This window comes from Peromyscus eremicus, chromosome 19 (genome assembly GCF_949786415.1).
Source record: "Peromyscus eremicus chromosome 19, PerEre_H2_v1, whole genome shotgun sequence".
In the NCBI taxonomy this organism is placed as follows: Eukaryota; Metazoa; Chordata; class Mammalia; order Rodentia; family Cricetidae; genus Peromyscus; species Peromyscus eremicus.
The window spans coordinates 49,703,963-49,729,850 of NC_081435.1; the positions used below are offsets into that span (position 1 = coordinate 49,703,963).

General features: G+C 46.7%; 1 protein-coding gene across 2 annotated transcripts in view; it reads left to right on the plus strand.

Moving 5' to 3' along the window:
• Positions 1-5,774: 5,774 nt before the first annotated feature.
• Sh3tc2 (SH3 domain and tetratricopeptide repeats 2) overlaps positions 5,775-25,888 on the plus strand; it is a 56,420-nt gene continuing 36,306 nt past the window's right edge. For both annotated transcript variants that reach the window (XM_059246169.1, XM_059246170.1), the window contains exons 1-8: positions 5,775-5,880; positions 13,494-13,595; positions 15,632-15,759; positions 18,273-18,378; positions 19,676-19,819; positions 20,914-21,112; positions 21,819-21,892; positions 23,731-23,926. In XM_059246169.1, coding sequence (XP_059102152.1) covers positions 5,829-5,880; positions 13,494-13,595; positions 15,632-15,759; positions 18,273-18,378; positions 19,676-19,819; positions 20,914-21,112; positions 21,819-21,892; positions 23,731-23,926 — 1,001 coding nt within the window. In that variant the 5' untranslated portion in view covers positions 5,775-5,828. The remainder of the gene's footprint in view (positions 5,881-13,493; positions 13,596-15,631; positions 15,760-18,272; positions 18,379-19,675; positions 19,820-20,913; positions 21,113-21,818; positions 21,893-23,730; positions 23,927-25,888) is intronic.

The window sequence follows — 25,888 nt, forward strand, 5'->3', positions numbered from 1 at the left end:
ACAAGTGCACATGCACACATGCACATACACATAAAAATGATAAATCACATGCACATAAATGTAATAAACTTAGAAAAAAACCCACAACAACTTGTCATCAGGACCACGCTCCCCCTGGAATTGAGGGGAGGGTCTCTTCTCCGCCCAATACCCAGCTCCAACTACTACTGCAATCCTTCATGTTCTTTGAGTTGCAGGAGGGTCACCCCATTCTCTGCTGCCATTAACCCATGAGAGTGCTCTTTATCTCTCGCTTCTAGACTTCCCTGTCTATTGCCATAAAAATAAAAACAATTTCTCCAACACAAAGAAGCTAGTGTCCAACATTAGGAAAGGAACTGTGCAGAGTGTCACAACTACACCACAGACTATTGTGCAGTCGTTAAAAAAAGATGGATGGAGCTGGAGAGATGGCTCAGTGGTCACGAGCACGTTCCTCTCGCAGAGGACCTGGTTCAGTTCCCAGAGCCCACAAGGTCACCTGGTTTAGGTCCCAGAGCCCACAAGGTGGTTCACAACTACCCTTAACTCCGTTTTCAGGGACTCTGCCAACTTCTGATTTCCAAGGCAAAACATTCACACAAATAAATAAAAATTAAAAATTTAAAAAAGGGTGGAAAATGGCCCACAATGTGATGTAAGGCTGGAAAATGATAAAGCATGAAGTGCAATCTCTCCTTTATACAGGAGTCGGGCACTACACAGAGTGTGTCCTGAGGGAATGACGTCATTGATGTTTGTTTTTTATGTTTCTGTGCTCTCAGCTTTTCTACAGTAAGGACCTTTATGACTGGGAAGAAATTTATTTTTATTTTTATTTGCATTGGTGTTTTGCCCACATGTATGTCTGTGTAAGAGTGTCAAGATCTTGGAGTTACAGACAGTTGTGAGCTGCCATGTGGGTGCTGGGAATTGAACCAGGTCCTCTGGAAGAGCAGTCGGTGCTCTTAACCACTGAGCCATCTCTCCAGCCCAGAAATTTATTTTAATTAATTTTTAAAGTTAACATTCAAAAAGATGTTTCATCATGACATTTGCCCACATATATATCATGGTACTTTGCTCATGTATTTCCTCCCCTCTCTTGCTGGTCCATTCTTTTTCTTCCTTCCTTCCTTCCTCTCTTTTGGTTTTAGACAGGGTCTCAATGTGTATCCCTGATTGTCCTGGAACTCACTCTGTAGACCAGGCTGGCCTCTATCTCAGAGAGTTCCACCTGCCTCTGCCTCCTGAGTGCTGGGATTAAAAGCATATGTCCCCATGGCAGCCTGGTTTTTGCTGTTTAGAGACAGGGTCTCGCTACATAACTCTGGCTGGCCTGGAACTCTCCATCTTCCTACCTCAACATCCTGAATGCTGGGTGTGTGGCCGGTGTTACCAAGCCCAGCTGCGTTGCCTTCTCCTGCCTTACTCCAGCCACACCCCCTCACGCACCATTCATATTAGATTTCAGGTCTACTGTGCTCCAGTATGAAGCTACCCTACTTTATATAATGACACCCAGTTTCCAATAAAACCACATTTTGATGCCTGACACAGAGAACTTCTGTGTGTCTCCCCACAACCCCCATCCCCGCCCCCACCCTCAATCTGTAGCAGGGTCTTTTCAGTTCTTTCTCACAAGTGTAGCCTCTCTCTCTCTCTTTCCCTCTTCCTCTCCCTCTCCTATTTTTGTCTTTGTTTTTATGGTGGACCTGGAGTCCAGGGCCTTCTCTCTGCTCAGCAGGTGCTGTATCTTAGATACACTCTTTGCCCCGACTCACTCCTCTTATTACCCTGACGAGATTTTCCAAGAGAAGATGTATTTCCCATGTGCAGGGGCAAACCATAAGCTCCCTGGCTAGGTCTGATCTTCAGTCCCTGCCCTGCAGTTCTGGGCACTCTGAGCTCTGGAAGACTTCTTCGAATTAGATTGTGACATTTACAAGTTGGGGAACTCCACCAGCAGATCTGGATGTTTGGTCTCCTGGACAAAGTAGAACACCCGCTGACATGAATAGCTGGTCCTGTGTTTCCCCTAGTCCAGAACACAGCAGGGGCTTCCCAAGGTTGGGCAGTGGCTCTTCTCCCTGTTGCTCCCTAGCTGGGTCAGCTGCCACTTGTCACTCAGCCAACTTCACTTACACCCGCTGCCACCAAAAAAATATTAGGGGAATAAATGCCTGATGATGATGTTGGTGGCAAATGAAATGTGTCTGGGATTCCCCTTTTCTTTGAACTCGTGCTCCTGAATCTTCCCCGGTGAAATGTTCATCCTCACAATGCAGCTGAGACAGTCAGTGGCAGGTTCTCAACCGATGTCTCTCCTCTGTTAGCAACACGGACATAATGGGGCACCTGGTGTCTTAGTTAGGGTTACTCTTGCTGGGATGAAACACCATGACCAAAACAACTTGGGGAGGAAAGAGTTTATTTGGCTAATTCTTCCACATCATATAGTCCATCATGGAAGGAAGTCAGGATAGGAAGGAACTCAAGCTAGGCAGGAACCTGGAGGCAGGAGCTGATGCAGAGGCCATGGAGGGGTGCTGCTTACTGGCTTGCTTCCCATGGCTAGCCCATCTTTCTTTCTTACAGAACCCAGAACCACCAGCCCAGGGATGGCACCACCCATAATGGCCTGGGCCCTCTCCTCTCAATCACTAATTAAGAAAATGCACTACAGTTGGATCTTTTGGAGGCATTTTCTCAATGGAGGCTCCCTCCTCTCTGATGACTCTAGCTTGTGTCAAGTTGACATAAGACTAGTCAGCACACCCCTGCTGTAAAGACGCTTTCTCCCAGGAATTCAGTCACACTTACAACCTCTCACTGGCCCCTCCCCCTCTTTCTTCTGCCAAAGTCAGTGGCTTGCGTGGCCCAGTCTCCGTGTTTCCTTTCTGTTCTACTGTGCCAGCACTGTCTCAGAACATCACATTTAATGCTGTGCCCTTAAACCTCTCCTCCCTGCTAACTGTTGAAGCTTTTGCCTGTGGCTGGCAAGCCCCTCTGACCTCCCATGCCTACTTCCGTCTTTGTTTAGACGCGTGTATTGAAGGCCCTTAACCTTAAACTTAGAAGCCCAGCTCCTTCAAAGTTTGTTTCTCAGGGCCCGACATTTCTGTAGACATCATACTAATTCCCTCAGTCGTCCAGGGGGAAACACTAAGCAGACTCTTCATGGATTTGTCCCCTCATGCACTCAGCCTGCTGCGACTTCCTTTGGAATGGCTAGTCCTGTGCCAGTTTGCAGAGCTCATGGTACCCAGGTTGTTAGATTTAAAAACAAACAAACAAACAAACAAACCAAAAAAACCAAAAAAACAAAGAGAGAGAGAGAGCACGAGAGCACAGAAAGAGAGGCTTAGCCTGATCTTAGGCCTGACCATGTTTATTCACAGTTAGGGGGCACGCTTGTGCCCTACAATGAAGATGGGATGTGGTCTCTTATAGGGGTGGAATGAAATTCGTAGTCTGCAGTGGAAGCTGGGAATTGTAGTCTTTCAGCAGGAAACTCTCATAGATGTTTGGCTGACACACCAGTGTGAAGGTGGCTGTGGAGGCACTTAGGGTGGAATATCAGCTCAAGAAATTCATTCTAATATAAAAACATGATAAATCAGGCCTGGGAGTACACAGCTCAAAGGTAGAGAACCTGCCTGATGTTCTGAGCTAACGACATCAAATACTAATTGTTCTCAAGAGCTCCAGCATGGAGAGGAGAGTTTGCTGCTGTGGCCTCTGAGCTCATCCATAGATCTCTGCCTCCTAACTCTCTAACCACTGTGCTTCCTTTAATATGCAACCTAGGCTTCTGCCACAGGGCCTTTGCTCCTGCTGCCTCTCTGCCTAGAAATCTCTTGGTTGTGACAATTCATCAGAACAATTCATGAGCAGAGCTGAGGTCTTTGCATCTCAAGGGAAGTAGAGACTTCCCCAAGAATGGGCTGTTCATTTCAGACTTGCCAAAATGTCTGTCTCAACCCTCTGCCCCAGGGTATCCTCTAGGACGGTTGACCTGGGTCTTGGTCCATCATCATTTCTGGTTGTGTGGTCCCTGTATGAGAGTGGCATGTGGATAAGTCCCAGAGAGAAACGATAAGCCTATCCATGAGCACACAGAGGTCAAAGCTTGGCTTCTCTTCAGTGTCTGGTTCTTGGGTACCTCCCAGAGAAAATGAATGACTGCTTTCTAAAGAACAACTTACCCTTTCATCTCGAGTAGGTTTGGGTGAGGGGAGGGCATGGCATACATCATGGAAAACAGACATTTTAAACAGTTGTCCATAGACAAAACGCCCACCATGAGGGGGCTGGGACCACACCCTTGAGAGTCCTCGCCATCCCCAGCTCTCCTCTTCTCCTATGCGTCCCACCATGGATGGCTGGTCCAGAGGGTTCTCTGTCAGAACACTTCACTGTGTTCTGACAAAGGTGGGAGGAACTCACATGTCAGCAAAGTGGTATTTTAAAACTAAGGGACCAACTAGGATGGGTCCAGGTACTAAGTTAAATGCCCCTCTTCACTTATTTTCTCCCTTATCAAAAAGAAAAAAGATGCTTACATTATGGGGCTCTTATGGTCCTTTAAGTAATATAGAATGAGTGCTTGGCTCACAGAAAACAGTTTCTGTTTGACTCACAGCCAGTTAGCATACAGTTTTTGAAGCCGTAGCAGAGGCATGCTGGAGATCCTGAGTGCTGTGTGTCCCTAGGCTGATTCAGGATACACCGTGGACACTCCGGATTACTCCAGAGACTGACTCCTGTCCTTCTCATTGTTACCCCAGGTTCCTCCTAGAATGTAAACCTGACCAGGCCACTCTGCTCTACCTACAAGCACAGTGAGACCTGAAAGTGCAGCCTCCAGAGAGCCTGAGGCACAAACCTGTCAGGACCCTGTCTCTCTCTGAAAGCACCTTCTTGCCCTTGGGTGTTCCTGCAGACCTTTGCTCTGGGTAGAGAGGGAGGTCAGCGCCCAGTGGATCTTGTGGCTGGCTCCTTAGAGCTGTCAAGCCCCTGAGCAAAGGTATGCAGCCTGTTCGCTCTACCTCCTGTGAGTGACCTCACTGGAGATTTTTCTGAGGCTCGGCCTGGTGTGATGTGCATTCCTCGGCTCCACTGCTCATCTGAAACAGAAAAGAGGTTGGTCTAGCATGACCAGTTCTTCATGAATGCCTGACACCGAAAATGTTTTGGGTAGTGCAGTCCTTCAACCATAAAGTTCTTGGTAACGCTGGGTGATTTCCCGGATTCTCTCCCACCAAGACTTCGGGGGTCCACGGTTGGAAGCTCGGGTGCTCAATGCTGATCACCAGCCAGTAAGTGGCTCACTGATCCTACAGATGGTCACTCGCTGGCCTGGCTTTATCAAGCAGCCAACGAAACATTTGCAGAGAGGCTTTCTAAGAGCTGGCAGGGGAGTCTGTGGGCCAAGTCCATCTGGGAGCCAGCAAGAACAACACCCTCGATTCCCAGGATGCTCTTTGCCCTCCTCTGCCCTGGCTACCCTCACAAGAACCGAACTGTATCTGGATCCTAGAATGCGAGGAATGTGCCACAGCCTGATAGGCATGAAGCAATCTGTAGAAAGGCAGGGAGGAGCTGCTCCCCAGGCCAAGGCCTGACAGAGCGAGGACTATCTGGCCTGCAGGCTGAGTGGCCCCTCCCACCTTCCCTGGCCTCCCCACAGCAGGCCGGATATCAAAGGCTGCATTGTGCATTGAGCAGCCTCGGTCCCTCGCATGCCAGGGAGGAGGCGGGAGGAGGGACGCCGGCCGATGGGAGGCTCCCAAGGTTCTCCTGACTGGCGTTCCCAGGGGCCTTGGCCCAGGGAGGATGGTGCACACATGGGTGGCTGCTTCTGTATCCCTGGGGAGCGGAGTCTGCCCTGGGGCCCAGGTGAGTTTCCTGGGGGGATCTGGCCTGGGGCTTTAAGCAAGAGTGCTGGTCCAGGGAAGTTGGTGTTTTGGAGAACCTGTCCTTCCAAAGATGGGGAGATGACTGTACTCTCTGGCTGCCTCTCGTCTCCTGGTTTGGTGTTTCCATTCTGGGTGCAAAAAGGTGGTGAAGTCTGGGGTAAACATCTACTTTACCTGAGAAGCGGGCTCTGTGCTGGGCCTGTGCTTTGTGGCGGGGGAGTGAGGGCCGCTCCTGGCAGCCACTCTGAGTATGTGACTAAGCCCTTCCTTCCTTTCTTCCCAAGATTCCCTAGGACAGGAAGAAGGCGCCACAGCGAGTTCCTCTGTGGCCCATGGACGGTCATAAATTTGGCCTGGGTCACTCAGGCTATTCACTATTTTCCTCAGGGCTTCGGCCACAGAGGAAGCCTAGGCCGTTTCCTCCCTCCTACCTCTGAGGGTGACTTTCGGCCCGTTGAATTGAGGTCATGGAAAGTTAGGTTAAGAAGCTGTCCAGCAATCTGGACACAAGGTGGCCAGTCTTCCTGGTTTGCCTGACACCGAGGGCTTTCCTGGGATGTGGTTAGCTCTAAAACCCAGACGGTCACAGGGAAGGAACCAGGACAGCTGGTCACAGTGTTGAAGAGCTCCTGCCGCTTCTCACAGCGCAGCCAAATGAGACCCCGTGGCCTCACTGTGGGACGTTCATCAGGGAGGACTCACTTGGGAGATAGAGGAACATCACTCTAAGGCATCATTCTGCACCTTTATTAGGGTCACATGTCTTCCTGGAGAGCTACCATGGTTTTGGTAAGCACTACCATGGTTTTGATGAGCACTACCATGGTTTTAGTGAGTACTACCATGGTTCTGGTGAGTACTACCATGGTTCTGGTGAGTACTACCATGGTTCTGGTGAGCACTACCATGGTTCTGGTGAGCACTACCATGGTTCTGGTGAGCACTACCATGGTTCTGGTGAGCACTACCACCATGGTTTTAGTGAGCACTACCATGGTTCTGGTGAGCACTACGATGGTTCTGGTGAGCACTACTACCATGGTTTTAGTGAGTACTACCATGGTTCTGGTGAGCACTACGATGGTTTTAGTGAGTACTACCATGGTTCTGGTGAGCACTACCATGGTTTTAGTGTGCACTACCATGGTTCTGGTGAGCACTACCATGGTTCTGGTGAGCACAGCTGGGAGGTTCCCCTAGCTAAGGGCTTTCCTTCTGACTGACTGCTTCCTTCTGTGGTCTTGTGACTGGGGCTCCTCAAAAGGACTTGAGATTTTTAAAGGGAACCCCAAACAAGTCAGAAGTCCTGGCCTACACATTTTGACACTGACAGCAAGAACTTCTTCCCAGACAAGGGACACCAAGAAACCCACCCAAAACTATCAGCAGATGAACCCCAAATATTACAAAAGGCTCTGACATATTTTGTTTCTCCAAATTTCTGGGTTTATAGCCTTTTTTTCAAACCTTGCCTCCAAGTCCTGTTATCTTTGTACCCCATGAGGACAGACAGAGTGAGGGCTATTTGGAATCACAGGTCTGGAAGCCAAGGGACCTGGGGTCTGGGTCTGACTCTGTTTACCTCCAGGTGGGAACATGTTGTTGTGGTCAACATGGGCTTTCTGGCCTAAAGGTCTGAGTTTGAGCTTGGTTCTTTCGTTCACAAAGAGTAACTTATTTATCTCCTCTGTTTTCATTTCCTCACCCGTAGGTTTTATGACCCATCATGCTTTCCTTACAGGGTTGAGGGGGCGGGGCTCAAGTCTACACATTCAACATTAAAAACAGTCCAGCTCACGGTTAATCATGCAGAATAGATATCAGGCCTTGTTAATGGTATTTCTGTGACTCTGGCATATCACGTTCTCTGGGGTCCATGTGGTCCTCTACAAAGTCTGAGGTTGTAATCTGCTGTGGAGATGCTCAGGGCTCTGCCCCTGACTCGAACCCCAGCTTCAATGGGAGGAGCTCAGCTGCTGTTTGACGGAGTCCCATTTGGGACGAGTTCTGTGGTGCGAGACTAGGAAGCTGACACTGAAGCTGTCCTCAAAGTTTCGTGACACTGTCATCCCGTAATTATATCTTTTCACTTTTTTTTTTTTTAAACCACTGGCACTGGGTAGCCCCTGGGTAGTTCACTATTAAATAGGAGCCAACTTACTATTTATTCTGTCACAGTTTCCCAGTCCTTCTTCCTGTGTTGTTCTCCACCCACCAGGCTTTTCCTGAGGGAAGTCGCTAGGGATGCATCTGAGGCCAGATGGTGTAAACATTTCCATCCTAGCCTCCCGGTATATCCTAGGGAAATGTCACAGTCTGAGACACTTCTCTGAACAGCTTAACATTTGCATGACCTCAGGCAAGTCCCTGGGACCTTTGAGTAGCCGTTATCTGACAGTGTGCTCCGTTGAGTGGTGGTGGCGATCACAAGAACTTTGGGGAGGATTAGATTGGACAGCGTGTCTCATAGACACGACTTTCAGTGATGGCCAGCTGTTCCACTGTTCGCTAATCCGGGCCACACCTCATCTCTAATTTGCTATTCTCTACCGGAGAGAGGTCTGTGTTCTAGTTTCTTTGGCTGCTCCTGCTTTTGGGTCTGTTTAGGTGGAAGTTAACAGTGAGGACTAAACCATGTGTCCTTGTGTACGGGGAAAGGCAAGGGAGAAGATTCGAGATACCTGGGTGGCTGCCCAGGTTTGCCTTGCTGTAATAGTAATGGAAGCTGTGTTCTCCTGTGTAGACCCTTCCTGGAGCTCCTCCTGGTCATGTGTCTCACTTTCTGCAGAAATCTCCTACTAGCATATGGTGAGAGGGCAGGTCCCGGGCAGTTGTCAGGACCTCTGACTCCTCCCCTTTGGGTTTCTTGCCATCGTTAGTCACCAACAAGTGCCCACTTCAGATCCCAGAGGAAGCCATGTCAGAAGTGCCGAGCACTTGTCTCTTATCTCCGACACCCCTTCGAAGTGATTTGGCAGGAGTTCTCATATAGAAGAAGTAGGGGAGATTTTTTGTGGACACTGTCACTCTCTTTTCAGCCTTTCTAGTAAGACCGACTCCTTGATATAATCACAGGGGGAGGGGAATGCACACGGCAATAAACAGGGCACCACTCTGGATTTAAAAGGGTGGAGAGACATTTTGAACACAGTGATGGTACAGGGTGTTGGAATAATGAGCCCCATCCACTTTATCATTTTGTGGCGTCAGAACGTCTTCATTTCTGTTTGAATAAATAAAAAAGTTGCATTTATAATCAGGGTCCCCTGGCTGGCTCTTTCCAGTCTGACTCCCACTTCTCACTCAGCAAAATCAATCGCTTTTGTGAATTCTGTGGGTTTTTTTCCCCTCTTACAGATCCATGCACACTCAGTCATTGCAAAGAATACTTTGCCGTTTTAGACATAAACAAAATGCTATTGTTAGACAACTAGCTTGTTGACCCCTCTTTGCAGTCTGAGATACATCCATATAGAGGGATGTAACTATAGTGAGAGACTGTTTTTTCTCCTAGCAATCAGATGTGGGCTTAGCTCGCAAAAACTGCTGATGGTGTGTTTTCTGGGTCAAAGGGAAAAAATGTGGGTGAAATAATAGAGTATGTGGGGAGGCCTTCAGTGTTGGTTTTCTTTAAGTTTTGGGATGATGGTAGGAGCAGAGAAGCCAGAAGAAGAGAAGGGGAAGGGGCCTCATTTCCAGCGAGTTTCTGGGTTGGGATGCTTTCCTCATCGGAGACCTTTGACCTTAGAGTTCCAAGGTCAGCTACTATAGTAGAAATAACCAAGTCTGTCCCCAGTGATTTGGATGACCTCTGACTCGTCTGTTAAGTTGCTGTGTGATTTTGGTAAAGTTGCCACTCATTTCTGGGCCTACATTTCCCAACATCCATTTTTTTTTCTCCCTCATAGTTGTCTTCCGTATTTGGCAGACCAGGATGCCTTCTCTTTTTCTTACGTTAAAACACAGTATCATTGACTCTGTTCTGTCGCTTTATATTGTTAAAACTACAGTCCGGTCTCCCGCTCCCTCCCTGATTTTCTAACAGCTCTCCAGCAGGCCTCTCTGAGTCTTCTGCTTCCTTTTCTATATTCCTTCCTATGTTTCTCCTAGCAGAGTGATCACTTTTATGAGGCCACTCCATTGCCAAGAATGTCCCACAGCTCCCCGCTGCTTACATACTCATCCCATCACCTCTGCCTGCCAGAGTGCGCATCTCTCCTGGCCCTACTATGTTTACCAAGCAGGCCCCTTACCTGCCCAGCATGTGCGGGTTGGCCATATACACATACAAAGCTCATCACTACCCTGCGTGCTTATTTCTTATAGATTAAAAGACCTTTTAGTTAGACTTGTTCATTATATTTTATGTATTTTGCTTGCATGTATGTATGTATGTGTACCACATGGATGCTTGGCGCCTGAGGAGGTCAGAAGAAGGCATTGGATCCCCTGGAACTGGAGTTACAGATGGTTGTGAACCACTGTGTGGGTGCGGGGAATCGAACCCAGGTCCCTCACAAGAGCAACAAGTATGGTTAACTGAGAAGCCATCTCCCCAGTGCTCCCTTGAAGGTTTCTCATGTGCTTTCCTGTATACTCCAGGTTCAAGTTCTTTGATGACTGTATGCGGTGTTAGTGTTTTCTTTTACTCTGCCCGCTGTGCATCACTCTTCTACACCTTTTGATTAGCACAAATTCTTGAATTTAATGCATTATCGTCTATGCACTATTTTGAGGAGGGGAAGAAGAATAGGTCTTTTCCGATCCTCCTTAGAAAACCATTGGCAACTTAAATTATGCAGATAGTCATCTGCAGTTTCTGCAAGTTTATTTTTAGAGACATCTTTTAAAATGTCCCATGCTCCCTCCCCTTGGGGCTGGGGATCAAACGCTCGACCTCATGCTCCAAACCTCACATCTCCTTTACAGGCCATGCGACCTGTGCCCCACACCAGGGGCATCGCCTTGGACTTGCCTTCCTGAAGGTAGGCTCACTTCACAGGCTGCTGCTGTCAGATCTTCCTCTGTGCAAGGTCACAGCAAGTGACTGGGTAGGGTGAGCTGTGGTGGCTGAACAGCCTGTACTTGGCAGTGGGGCAGCAGCCACTCACCTCTGCTGATTGTATGGGAAGGAACGCCCCGGGCTATAAGTCCTCCAGGTTTCAAAGTCAAGACAAGCATTTTGGGGTCAATAAAACATTTTGATTTCTAAAGGGTATTAAGCAATTAAAACTAAAAATTCACTTTGCAAGGGAGGAAAAAGAGATGTTTGGGGGTTTACGCTAGCCTGTGGTTAAAGTTTGTCCTGAGGTAGGAAAGCAGTTGCTACTCCATATTGCTCCTCAGGCCAGTGATGGAAATACCATCTAGAAATGCTAGAAATGCAGAATCTCTCTGCTCAGCTCCTAGCGGAATATCCGTACTCAGGATGATCCATTAGGCACTCACTCTGTTTGAGAAGAACTGGTCTGCTCATGTGATTCTCAGCCCTGCCCTAAACTGATATCATCATGTGGCGATTTAAAACAAAGGTATCCCTGACCCCGTAGCTGCCCTGCAGATCACGAAAGTCAGAATCCATGTTGATGGAGCCTAAGCATGCACATACAAAACCTAACCTGGATGACGCAAATGAATAGCCAGGGTTCAGAAGTGCTGATCTGGGCAACTTTTTCTTTCATACCTGGAGAAATTAAAGGCCCCAGAAGAAGTGGACAGGTCACATGCTGTGTCCGAGTCGTTTGACCAGTCCATGGAGAGGTCTCATGATTTCCAGCTAGTGGCCACCCCCCCCCCATTACTTCTGACTCCTAGGAACAGAGCTACAGCATGATTCTGATGGCCTTGACTCATTGCTGCCAGATTGGCTACTCACGGCTTAGCTTTCACCACTGAGAAGCTCACCCGGTTTTCCGCACGAAGAGCTGGCACTTCCTTCTGCCCACTCACGCTGAAACCCATTTTGTTCCCACTGTCCGTCAACAGTGCTGACTGCTCTTACCAGGAAGAAAGGGAGAGAGACCTCTGGGTGTCAAGAGGCCACCACGGAGGTCCACCATGGACAGGGACCAAGCCTCTTGACAACAGTCTGAGGACTGAGGTTCGGCACTGGCTAGGGTGATTGGGACTGCTTGAGTCTTGTCATGTGCTTTGGCCGTGTCATTGAACTACAGCTCTAGAGGGCAAGACTCGGGGGGCCTAGACACCTCCGACCCAAATTTTATAGGCAGTTGTGAAGATTAAATAAGTGACTTGTGGTGGAGACAAGATTATTAACCTTCTTTCCCAGGAGGAGGTTATGCTTGCTTGCATGGTTCTGGTCCAGTGGTTTAGTTCTTGAGAAATGTTGTGGCTGAAAGGACAAAGTCCAGCAGCCAAAGTTAATGTGCTAAAGACTTGAGCTTCTGGTATGTGGAGAATACCATGAAAGAGGCCAGTCCTGGCGGGCTGTCCAACCGTGTGGGTTCTCTGGTCCACACAGAGTGAAGACTCGCCACGGGCTATGTATTATTGGTGGTGTCCAAGCTGTGAGCATGATTCGTGGGGTACTATAGCACAAAAGATCTACCCTGGGCTGGACCTGCTCCAGGGTTGGTAGCTGGACACGCCTTTGCATCTATGGCAGTGGGTACATTTCTCTGCTCTTTCTGCTTCCTCATGCTTTTTCACTGTACTCTCTGCTCTCTTTTCAACCTTAAGCAATCAAAATACCACTCCTCTAACCTCACCCTGGTCCCCACCCTGTGTTCCAATCTGTCTTCTCCCTTGTAGCATTTATTTATATTTATATCGTGTGTGTGTGTGTGTGTGTGTGTGTGTGTGTGTGTGTGTGTGTGTGTGTGTAGAGGTCAGAGGACAAGTTGCAGCTGTCAGATCTTTCCTGGGGATTGAAGTCAGGCTGTCAGACTTGATGGCCTTTGCCTACTGGACCATCTCCTGCATCTGTCAGCCCACAGTCCTCCTTCTTTGAACTATGTTATGTCGGTGGTGGTCGTAATGCTGCTTATGATGGAGCCCAGAACCTTGTTCGTGTTAGGCAAGCACTCTTCTAATAGCTTCAGCCTACACCCTTTACTCCACTTCAGTAGCAGCAAAAACGGGATCTATTTTAAGAGCTGGGAGGATAGAGTTTTTAGACAGGACCCTGTTTTGTGGGCAGACAGATGGACAGCATGGGGACATTACAACCATTCCTCAGCCGTCTCTCTAATGATACCATTCTTTCTTCTTCCACTCCAGTCTTCCCATACCTGCTCATTGATCCAGACCTTGTTGCGGATAGCCATAATAGTGATCTGTGTAGGCTCCACATGACTGGGGTGCCTTCAGCGCACTGTACCCTGGAACTTGGTTTGACCTGTGGGTGGGACTGGTTAGTGAAATGGGTACACCCAGGAGGCTGCAGGATTGAGATAACACATATGACGGTTCTTGGAAAACAGCTGACTACTAAGTAATTATAAGGCAACTGTGACAATAATTCTTTCAAGCCCCTCGTCTTGGAAAGACTGCTGGCACTTGGTAGGAACTTGCAGTCCGTAATTACGACTTGCATATACTGTTACAAATGATCTTTTGCTTCATTTTCTTCAGGTAAAGAAAGTCCTTCCAAAGATCTTCCTGGATCAAGTGAGGAGGACATAGCCTCACTTGAAAACAAGGGAAAATGTTTCCTGCCACAGAATATTACTCAAGGTATCTAAATCACACAGATAAGTTCAATTGGGGGAAAAAAACACCTTCTGGATAGAGCTTCCTCGTCTCTCCATCTGCAGATCCCGTGCCCCCCCCCCTTGCCCTTGTCTCTTGTTACATCCAAGTGCGTCTGTGTAAGTGTGTCTTCATCATATTGTTGCACTCACAAACCTTCCAGACTGTTAGTCAAAGTTCTTTAGACTCTGGAATGTGTCAGGAACTCCATATATAATTTCTGGGCTAGAGAAACATTATTGATTAGATTTTTAAAGGTGATATGGGGGGCAGGGTTAAATTAAACAAAAACTGTGCATTCATCATGGTACCTTAAAGAGTTGTTTGTATGTTGTTGGTGTCCAAAAAAATGTATGACAAAGACACAGATTGAGAAATGAATATTTGGAGGACCTGTCTATATTCTGTATCACACTTACCACAGTCTCTTCCTATTCTAGGCTCTGGGTAAATATTTCTTAAACAAATGAATACTAAAATGAAGACCTGAGTGTGTAGAATGAGATTGGCTGCGTAGAAGCTTCTGAATGAATGTTTAAGAAGCAGAAAATTATTTGGAAATCATTGTGATGGAAGATATCCATTTTCATTAATATCTCATGAGGTCCTCTTTTGTGAGACTTCAGTGAAATTCACAAAGAGAGAATTCTCATTAGAAAATAATGTCATTGAGATGAGCCTTACAGCAGAAACCAGACGACAGACAGGAGGTGTTCCTGTAGCATAGCATCTGATAGGCAGTAGTGGGGACCATTTTGAGAGCAGATCCTGTATCAGGAGGTCTGTTACAATGACCCTTACACAATCTCCTCTTTATGGCAACACCCAAATGCCTACCTATCAGATGGGAAGGTGGGAAGCAAAATCTCAGAAAGGAAGGTGACTTGACTGTCATATACTTAATATGTGATGAGGAGGACGCTTGAGCCCTTGTTGTGTTACTCAGGGTTCTCTGAAGGGACAGAACTGATAGAAGAACATATAAAGAGGATTCAGTGGAGTATCTTATAGGCTGTGGTCCAGCTAGCCCAACGATGGCTGTCTGCCAACAAAACTTCCAAGAATCAAGTAGTTGTTCTGTCCACGAGGCTGCATGTCTCAGCTGGTCTGCAGTATGTGCTGGAGTCCCAGAGAAGTAGACTCTAATGCCAGTGAAGGAATGGACTTGTCAGTGAAAGCGAGGGCAAGCAGGCAGAGAGCGCAAGCTTCTTTCTTCCATGTCCTTTCTATAGGATGCTTCCAAAAGGTGTGGCCCAGATATAAGGTGGATTTTCCCGCCTCAAAAGATCCAAATAAAAGGTGGGTCTTCCCACATCAGGTGATTTAATTGAGGAAAAAAAATCATCACAGGTGTATCCTCCAGCCCCTTGGGTTCCCTGGTTGTCATGAGAAATGTTAATCCCAGAGCATGAGAAACAGGTTGGGAAAATGTGTACAAACAACTCCTAAGATAATGTTTATTACCTATTATAAATTTGTGTGTAGGGGCTGGAGAGATGGCTCTGTAGTTAAGAGCACTGACTGCTCTTCCAGAGGACCTGGGTTCAATTCCCAGCACCCACATGGCAGTTCACAGCTGTTTGTAACTCCATGATCTGACACACTTACACAGGCACATGCAGGCAAAACACCAACACACGTGAAATAAAAGTAAATAAATTTAAAAAAGAAATATGTTCAATAAAAAGAAATTTATGTATAAATGCATTCCCTTCACTTTGGATAATGTAGTTTTCATTTGGAACTTTCACACATCATCTTCTGGAAGCAATGTCTACTTTGGCTGGGTCTGTGTCAGCACCTGAGCCAAAGTGACCACTGTCCACCTCTCCAGAGCCCCGCTGGCCCTAGTGTCTTTCCCTATCCCTGGGAAGGACACCTGAAAGGGAACTTGGAGGATCCTTTAGCCTACTCTGATCTGTTGTCGGTGGAGGATACCGATTTAGGGTTTGTGGGAGCAACTTTCCCCCTGGTTCTTTCTTTCACTGTGCACCCAGCCTTGCATCTCTCTTCTCTTTCAGACCTGGTGCTCTCATTCTGTGTGAAGAGTCGCTCCAAGAGGTGTGTCAATGCAAGCTTACAAGAAGCTGCACGGAGGAGGCTCTGGGCCCTGGAGAATGAAGACCATGAAGTCTGTGCACTGTTTAAGGTGAGCTGGGATGGCTGGCTCTCAGATCTCAGGTCCCCAATAGCAAGGACTGTGCCTAGAACAAGGTAAGTCCCCAAACAAACAACTGGCTGCCTAACAGGAATGAGTGGCCTAAGCCAGAGGAACACCGCCCCCCACCTAATTTTGGGCAAGTTACTTGTATTAATGCAGAATAAGGATATCTATAGCAACTGTCTCAGAAGTATATTCCCGGTCCCCCAAGGTGCTACATTTGAATTTTGTTTTGTTACTAGGGTACAACATTCACATATTTTCCCATTGTGATTTAAAATGCACAATTCACTTATGATGATTGTTTCCAAAACATTCTATCCCCATTGCTCCAAGTTCAATCTCTGTGTCACAAACAACTGTCCATTTTTTCCTTTTCCTCTTGGGTCCTGGTAAACATTGAGCACATTTCTTTTTTCCTTCTGAGACAGGCTTTCTCTGTGTAGCCCTGGCTGTCCTGGATCCTACTCTGTAGACCAGGCTGGCCTCGAATCACAGAGATCCGCCTAAGGTGTGCACCACCACTGCCTGGCAAGCACATACATTTAAAGTAATAATATTGCCAACGGAAAAAACCGTAACTATAAATATTGGGATGAGAGGAACAATGCAACAAATCAGATGGATTTTCATAGTAGATAGATGCTTAATAGTTAAGCTATATTTGGTATTACCAAAGGTCTGATCAAAGAACGAGAGTCAGAAATAGAGAGAATCTGTTGCTGTCAGTGGTAGGGAAAGAAAGCATTGCTTTATGTGACAAATTAATATGTCTTCTTATTTTCATTTCCTCCTTAATCTAGTACAAGTGGAAAGGAGAAAAGCACTGTGGCTGTCATGTAACAGAGTGACAGCAGCTGGTTTTTAGTAGAAAGCAAGGCTACGCCTGTAGAGAGCTTCATTTTGTACATGGTGCATGGGTAGTGGTATCTGTTGCATAATTAACAGCTAAACTTAAAAAAAAAATGTGTGTTCCTGAATGTGACTGTGGTGTATGCACATGTGTATGGATGCACATGCCTCTGGGCAGGCCACTGTGCTTGGGTATTCAAAGAGGCTAGAGGGGGACATTAGGTGGCCTGCTCTGTCACTTTTCACTAGGCTGATGGCCAACAAGCCCCAGCATTCCTCCAGTCTCTGGTCCTCCCCTCAGTACCGGGGTTACAGGTGCAGTGGCTGCACCCGGCTTTTCCTGCGGATCTGAACTCATGACCTTGTGCTTGGGCAACAAGTGTTTTTACCTACTGAGCCATTTCTCCAACCCTGGGCTTCTAAATTTGCTTTTATTCTATTTTAATCCTCGGAACTCGGGAAGTGAAGACACTAGCTGGCGATGGCTTTAATGAATTTCTCTTGGATTCAAGTCACCTTTGCTTTGGGCAGGAGCAGGGTTTGATGGCAAGAGCTATCCATTGGTTAGGTCATGTCTTGAACTAAGTGTGTTTAGGGGTGGAAGCTGAGGTCCGAAGTTGGCTATATCCAAGAGCCAGTCAGGGCTTACTCTCTATAGATGACCCTGGGCAAGTTACCTCACCTCTCTGTGTCCTCATCTCTTTGTTTACAAAATGTTATGAGCTTCATGATACTATTAATCATAACATCCGTCCTTATTTAGTATACATCTTAGAGAAAGTACACCTTGTCCATTAGGCAGGGTGCCATACTTCCTCGTCTTTCACTTGAGAAGTGGTTAGATGTTACAAAAGCCATACAGTGGATTAAATACCACAATTGCACTCTTTTCAGGTATTTATTGTGGGAACTGAATGAAGTGTTGCTCGCAAAGATTTGCCTTGCAAAGGTCTGACATCTAGCAAATTCAATATATATATATATTACCCAGCAGTTCTGATTGCTCACAAGATCTATACCTGCTCAGGATCTGGGGCCTCTGAGTCGCTGGTGTTGAGGGGATGCAGATTCCGACCTTTCTGGACTTGGGGCTCTTCTTTCGGATCCTCATTCCCTTAGACTCCCTAAGGGTTGGGTCTAGCAGTTGCTCTCCATGGCAGTTCCTGGCCCTGGAATAGGACGTTCAGACCATCACTTTGAGCAACCAACAGAGAAAGACTGGGGTGAAGCAAGTGCCACTGGGTTCAAGCCTACTTTGGTCCCATATTGGACAGCAAGAGGCTCCTGGGCCTCTTCTTGTTCTACTGATGAAACGATATTGGCAGATATTTTTGGAGGTTATTGTGTGGCTGCATTTTTGAATAGAAGATGCATATATTCTCCACTGAACTGCGCTTCTTAGAATCACGTGTACCCGAACAAGCAAGGATGTGCATAAAGATTTATCTATTGAGGTAGATTGTAAAATAACCCCAAATGAAAGGATGGCATTTGCAACCAGTAAACATAATGTAGACCACTCACTGATGGGAGAATGTTTTACAACACACTGCTTAGCAACAACTAAGTTGTTGATTAATACTTGGTCCTCACGTGCTCTTTACTTAAAGAACTCAGTTATCACAGGCTGACTTGTTGCTCTTGTTCAGGACCTCTCTGCAAGGCTGGTGGGCATCCAGTCCCAGAAGGACCAGTTCCTCATCACCTTCAAGACTGTGGAAGAAATCTGGAAGTTTTCCACCTACCTGAACTTAGGTATGCCCTGGGTAGGTAGAGGAGAACATACTTCTCAATCTAGCCAGCTCATTGAGCCTGATATCAGGGGATTGGTTTGTCTCTGATAAAGGAGATGCAGCTCTGAAATGGATGGTTAGCTTTTTGAAATATCATAAACTCTCTAAAGCTAATTCCAAAATAAGTATTAACTATTATTCTAAAATGTCTGTGAAGAAACTCATTTCCCTACCATCCAGCGAGAGCTTTTTTTTAGTTTTTCGAGACAGGGTTTCTCTGTGTAGCTTTGTGCCTTTCCTGGAGCTCACTTGGTAGCCCAGGCTGGCCTCAAACTCACAGAGATCCGCCTGGCTCTGCCTCCCGAGTGCTGGGATTAAAGGCGTGCGCCACCACCGCCCGGCTTCAGGGAGAGCTTTTTAAAACTGACATAGCTGGGCAAACAATTTGGTGAGCTGCTGAGTTGGATGCAGTGAGATAGATGTGGAGTTCAGTAGGAAGAAAGACTCCTGAGGAAGAGCCAGAAGCTGCTCAAAATACTAAAGCTCGGAGATGCTTTGTCCCATGTGTTTGTGAAAGAGTCAAAGAGATGGGAGACCTAGCTGGGAAGTGGCCCCAGTCTTCAGGGTTTTCTAGAAAGTTGCGGGTGTCAGAGCACAGTGACCTTACCATTGTAGTGGACACTGTTTCATCCTCTGTTCCAGGACAAAAATCCTGGCAGGAACTGATGGTTTCACAGCCAAGTCACCTACATTTGATGAACATTTGCTGCATGGCAGAAAACCCTGGGTTCCCTGAAGTTGTACCCAGAAAGCAAGGCTGAGCTGGGCTGAGGGTCCAAGTGACCCTTGGCTGGAGCGGGAAACTTCCCTTATATTCACGGTGATTTTCCTGCTCTCTGTGCCGTATTACCTGTGACCATGCTAGATGGTCAGTATTACAATTTTGCTTTGTGGATCAGTTCGTTCACTCCCTGGAGTGTGCTGGTGTTACAGACTCAGAAACCCAGGCTCTGACTCAGACCTGCTAATTAGCTTCTGTGTTTTTATAAGACTCTTAAGTGTGAACTTTCAAATTTAACTCTTGTAGCAGACAGTGAGGGTAGAGGATGGCAGGTTATTGCATTATAGGAATAGTGAAGAAGACGCAAAAGGAGCAGAATTTCAATAAGAATAATTCATGTTTAGAAGAATATTGGCATATAATAGTGTCTAGTTAGCACTCTGCTCCATTTAAGTGGTGGGTCTGGGTATGTGTTTTCTCTCTTGTGGCCGCTCAGGGCGGAACTCATCTTGTTCAGCTGTGTTGGTTTGACCTCTAGGCTATGTGTCCACATGTCTGGAACAGCTTTTCTTTGACCATAAGTATTGGCTCAACTACAGACTGGTGGATGACACAGAGATCCAAGTGTCTGTAGATGACAATCACTTGGAAAACATGTACCTGGGCCTCCTGTTGCAGGAAGGTGAGTCTGGCATGGGATTTGGAATGGGAGCCTCTTTGAGATATTTGTTATTGGAGTCCCTCAGTAATTAAGATACCTAGAGAGGAAAAAAAATTCTTAGAAAGATGAAAACATGCCGGAGTGAACCTATCTGTTGTAACAAAACCTCAAGCATCCTTCTCGGCCCAGTCCTGACGTCACACAAACAGCTGTGTGTGTTGGTTGGTCTCACTGATTCATGTTCAGGCTGCTTGGGGGGTTTAAGGGGTGGGGGTCGGGGCTGCCAGGCTTTATCCAGGCTGGTAGAGTTTCTGGAGGTGGGGACCCTGCCATTGGCATTTTAAAAATAAAGTTTCTCATGTAAATCTAACGGTCTCCAGGATTGACAGACGGTTCTATGAACACATGATGTAATTTGATTGTAAAATAAATTTATGAATCTCAGAAAACCTGAACTATTTCGTGAAATTCAGTAACAGAATATGAGGGGTCAGTTGAAGCTTCTCTGTCTGACCTTTTCACAAGTGAAAGTGCCATCTGACTGGCAGTTGGTCAGGTCTGATCACTTAATACATGTTGAAAGCCAGACTGGCCCACTATAGTTTTACAAAAGTCATTCTCTTTCCAATTCTAGTGCGCAGCTCTGTAGGACAGAGTCTGTGCCGTACTGTTACAAAGCTCATTCGGCATCATTGCATTCATCTAAATGACTTCCTTTTGTCTTCGTGGCTCTGAATGAAGTACAGGGTTGCAAAGACAGCTGGAGCTGTGTAAATGTGCATGTATTTCCGTGGGGCTTTGCTTCATCTCTCTCTCTCTCTCTCTCTCTCTCTCTCTCTCTCTCTCTCTCTCTCTCTCTCTCTCTCTGTAAAGTCCAATTAAGTCTTACTCTCCCGAATTACTCAGATCTATTAGTATCTATTTTAAGGGAACTCCCTGTCAGTGACTTTTCTTACTCCCTGGGATCACAGCACAAGGCCCTTGTGCCTCCTCCCGGACAGTGGACTTTTACTCGGAGGAAGAAAATTGTCTGGGCTCTGCATCTAAGTAGTGCCTGGAAGATGACGCTCTCCATTTCCGGCTGCTCCTTGGAAGCCTTTTCTCATTCTCTGCAGGCCACTTCTTCTGCAGAGCCATGTGCTCCGTGGCTCAGCCAGAAGAGAAGGAAGGGGAGTATTTGACACTGTGCAAGAATGAGCTAATCTCCGTGCTCTCTGAAGGCGAATCTGAGTGGGAAGGCGTGTCTTCAGTGACGGGCCAGAGGGGCCTGGTGCCTGTGTCAGCCCTGGAGCCCCTGTCTGTCCCTTTCCATCAGTGAGTAGCTGCCCACCCCCTGGGGGAGGGTCCCAGAGCAGACTGAAGTTTGGACAGAATAGAATAGATATCCTTTTAGATATGGTATTCCTGGTGCCTGGAAGAGGACAAAATTGGAGGGGCTTTTTAATCTCCTTTTTTTTAAAAAAAAAAAAATTATTATTTGATGAAAGTGGAAAAAACTCTAAATATCAGATGGGCATAGTACATAGGAAGAAGTATATGACCTCTATTGAAGTGCTTTCCAGTTCATGAACTGGGGCCATTCCGGTCAATGCCACCTGAGGGTTTTACTATGAATTCAGCCCCCGCCCCCCGCCCCTCCTCTGGTTCTCTTGGTGTTGGGCCCAGAAACTCCCTTTTTAAATGATGTCCTCAGGCCTGTTCTTCACACCAAAGTTTGAGAATCTCTACCGGAGATTTAAACTTGAGCCGACAGAGCGACAATCTTGTCTCATGCCTTATCCACTCTGCCTGACCCTGGCAAAGTTGGCAGTAAGAATAGTAAAGGTTGTGTGCAAGTTATCTGACTGGCAGAAGAATCACAGAGCTAGGGAAGATCCCAGACTTTCATTTTCACAGTGTAAAGTAAGTTCTCAGTTTGCTGTCATTAAAATAAGGGGAACGATAACACCACCGTCATTTTTCTACGGGACTATTCTGCTCGTTATTTTAATGTTTGAAAACTCCATGTTTCCACTGGCAGATGGTTCCTGAAGAGCTACCCGGGAATCTGTGGCCTCCCCAGGAAGAGAGACTGGATGAGCTCTTGTCACATTGGTATGAGCTGAAAACAGCATCGTCAGGAAGATGATGTGTACTTGCTTCCTAATCTCACTGACTGGATGTGGGAAGTCAGTTACTGTCTGCACACTTGGGGTCTTTGCCTGTGAAGTGAAGGTTCAGGCCAGGGCTGAGGAAACAGATGCCTGCCTACACGAATGGGCAGAACACATATGTATGAGAAGGACTGGGAGAGGGGTGTTAGGGAATGGCAGGGGTTAGGGAGATTTAAAGATAGACCGGTAGGAAAAAAGTCTTGCATGGGCCAAATGAAACATTTTGGAGCCAAATGTGACCTACAGGCCACCAGTTTCCAACTCCTTACCCAAATATTTTCTGGCTTTCCATAGAGTAATGTGATTTAGGGGGACTATGAATGCCTAGTACTTAGTGAGTGCCCAGGAAACACTGAATGAATAGATAATCGACTATGCACACACATATCTGTGTTCACATGCACACACGTGACACGCACACACACACACACACACACACACACACGTGTCAGTTAATCTCTGTGTACACACACACATTGCTAAGTAATGCATTTAGTAGATAACAAAATATCTAAAACGAACTGTTGAAAGTTTGTCCTTGTAGCTCCCTATTCTAGCACATTTCCTTTCACACATCTCTAGTTTAAAAAAACAACAACACAATTTTACTAATTCCAAACCCAAATAACACTTAAAATAACTAGAAGGAATCATAGAATCAAAATGTTACAACTATGCAATCATTGGCCATAAACAAGGCTTTTAGCATTTGCAGAAACATAGCCTGTGGAAGTCAGAACTATGGGGCTTTGGAGTCTGTTACGGTTTACACAACCTCACACCAGCACTCCCTGCCTTTCCTAGGCTTCTACCTTCTCAGTAAAGAAGTGGTGTCGTCAAGCCAAATGCTGTCGCAGAACTGAGCAGATGGACGGTAGAGGTGGGAAGTAGCAGGGAAGCCTGGCTGCAGTCCTAACTCTCCCTGTGCCCCTTAGACACGTCACTCAGGACTGCGTCCCACTTTCTCATCCACGAAGGGGGAATTCTGCTGGGTACCCTGCCTGGCATTCAGCCCTCTGGAAGACCTGGGTATAGAGATGTGCTTTGTAAACAAGAGAGTACAGTACTCACAAAAACACTGTTATTGGATCCTAGGTGAACCATTTGTCAAATGGGGTAATTACTGTGGCTTTAAGGATAGTCCCAGATCGCTCTGGCTTCCCTGCAGCACTCTGTCCTACCAGGGATTGTGAAGTGACATCTCCTGGGAGTTGATTAGGTACCAGGCACGATGCCCTTTGCTTCGGACTCTGGTGTTTAGAAGCATCAGGTGTCACAGTGGCTGAAGCGGCTGCAAGGAGGTGTAGGTATCTTCTGCTGTAAAGATTCTCACACACTGCTCTGAGGTCCTGTGCCAAACGTGGTGGTGATATGTACAATGGTGATAGAATCAGTTGAGGATAATATAAGGAACATTCCAGCTTCCTATCAGCTTATCTAGTTTCAAGGCATACATATTCTGTATTTTGAGAGTACCTTTCTTATACTTGGGTCTTTTCTTTTTAAAACATGATAACAAAAGCACCCAGATTGTAGTTCCTTTTTGGATTGTCCTGGTTTGGCAACGTGAAAAGCCTGCTATCCCTGGCCATTCCTACCAGTTTGATTTTGGGGTGTGTGTGTGTGTGTGTGTGTGTGTGTGTGTGTGTGTGTGTGTGTGATTGGACTGAATTATGGAGATTCCTAAGGCTGGGATACCTTAGTCTGTGTCACACTGATAAACAGGGCAAGGTTCATTCCCCATATCCTTCCAGTTGACCAGTGTGTTCTTTTTCACAGGCAGAGGAAGGTGCAAGGCCATGATGGATTATGAACAGGAGCAAAAGGATGAACTGAGCTTCCTCCAGGGAGAAAGCATTGAGATCCTTGGCTTTGTTATACCTGGGCTGCAGTGGTTCATTGGGAAGTCGGTGAGCTCAGGAGAAGTGGGCTTTGTCCCCACCAGGAGCATAGATCCTGATTCCTGCTCTCCAGTGTGAGTATGTTTGGGGGCCCAGCATCCTTGCCCAATGCTTCCTTCCCCTCTGAGCAGCTTTTCAGAGAGTGCAGGGGGTACCCTGGATGTAGAGCTAGAGGGGCTCATTCCACACCCATGGTGGACACAGAGGAGTGGTTAGAAAAAGTATTGTCTCAGTTCATTTCTATAGATGCTCTTTGAAGCCTCGCTGTGTTCAAACAGACAGGCAGAGTCTCAAGAAAGAGGGTGCAGTGTAAGGGTTTGGGTACCATCACTCACAGTGACCAATTACAAGACGCCGTCAAAGGATGAACATAGACGGAGAGTGGCAGATTACTGGCTTGTTCAGTGACATTCTCCCCTTGTAGGCCAGGGAGGCAGGTCCCTTGGAGATGTCCACACACTTAGCATTCAGGTTAAAACTTGAATGTGTGATGTCAGCCCTGGCAAGGAGAACCAGAGACACCTTCTCCGTCTGTCTTGATTCTGAAAGGGCTGGTTCTGAGGAACAGACCTAACCATCTGATCAATTAGCAGCAGGTGACCAGCTGTTCTAACCCCCCTCCTTCTCGGGTATGGGAAGGGCAGAGATGGGTAGTATTACCCAGTCTATTTGGTGGGCTTCCACCCAAATAGGAAAGCAGAAAGTTGGGCTTGGGTAAGTGCAAAGGAAAAAATCAACTGCCTCCACACATGAAGACACTGTAACCACAGTTTCCCACAGTGGGGAATATCTAAACTTCCACAAAGAATATCTAAGGCTTTCAAAGGAATATCTGTGGCTACATATGGAATTTCTATGGCTACATAAGGAATATCTATGGCTACATAAGGAATATCTATGGCTACATAAGGAATATCTATGGCTACATAAGGAATATCTATGGCTACATAAGGAATTCTGTGGCTACATAAGGAATTCTGTGGCTGTGTAAGGAATATATGTGGCTACATGAGGAATAGATAGCTACAGCTACATAAGGGATATCTGTGGCTACATAAGGAATAGTAGCTATAGCTACATAAGGGATATCTGTGGCTACATAAGGAATATCTAAGGCTAAAAAAGAATATCTGTGGCTACATAAGAACTATCTAAGGCTACATAAAATATCTAAGGCTACATAAGGAATGTCTAAGGCTACACAAGGAATGTCTAATGCTTTCAGTATTTATACCAGGCTTCCTTCTCTCATGAAAAGGAGTCAACAAAGAGAGCAGATTGAGGGCAGAAACTCCCTCTGTGTTCTGCCCTTTTCCAGGGAGAGGACACAGGCTATTTTTCTATCAGAAGTGTGAAATCTGAATCCTTGAACAAGGAAGGCACTCCTTGATGCCTTGAGAGGGGTGGGGGACAGCAGGGATTTATAAAGTGGACAAGGCTGTCAACAGAGCTCTCAGGAGAGGGAGCTAGTTAGACAGGGGAAATGGGAGGGGCAGGAGGCAAGGGATATGGGAGGGGTTGGAGGGAGAAAAGGGAAGGGGGAAATGATGTTATATTTATTTAAAATAAAAAATGGGAAACATAAAAAGAAGGCACAGCAGAGAGAGAGAGAGAGAGAGAGAGAGAGAGAGAGAGAGAGAGAGAGAGAGAGAGAGAGAGAGAGGGAAACTACTATGAGAAAGGCAACCTTTGAGTTAAGCTTTGCCTCATGGGAAAGCAAGTCATCCTCTTGGGGACAGATTAACTGGAGAACACCAGCGTAGCCAAGACCTGGCACGGCCTTCCCTGAGGCAGAAGGTGGGGAGACTCTGTAGGGTGGTCCCTTTAGCTTAAGAGGATGGCGAGTGTCTGAATGTCTGCAGAGGCTGAGAGATGATGGGTACTGCCTGGCTTTGGGGGAGGTATGTACCAATAGGGCGCTGAGCAGGAGGCAGGAGTCCGGGGACAAGGCTAAGGCTGGAATCCCACAGGAGGAGTGGGGAAGGGGAAGAGACACTGGTGATGAGCAGCAACCAACAGGAAGTTAAAGAACCTGA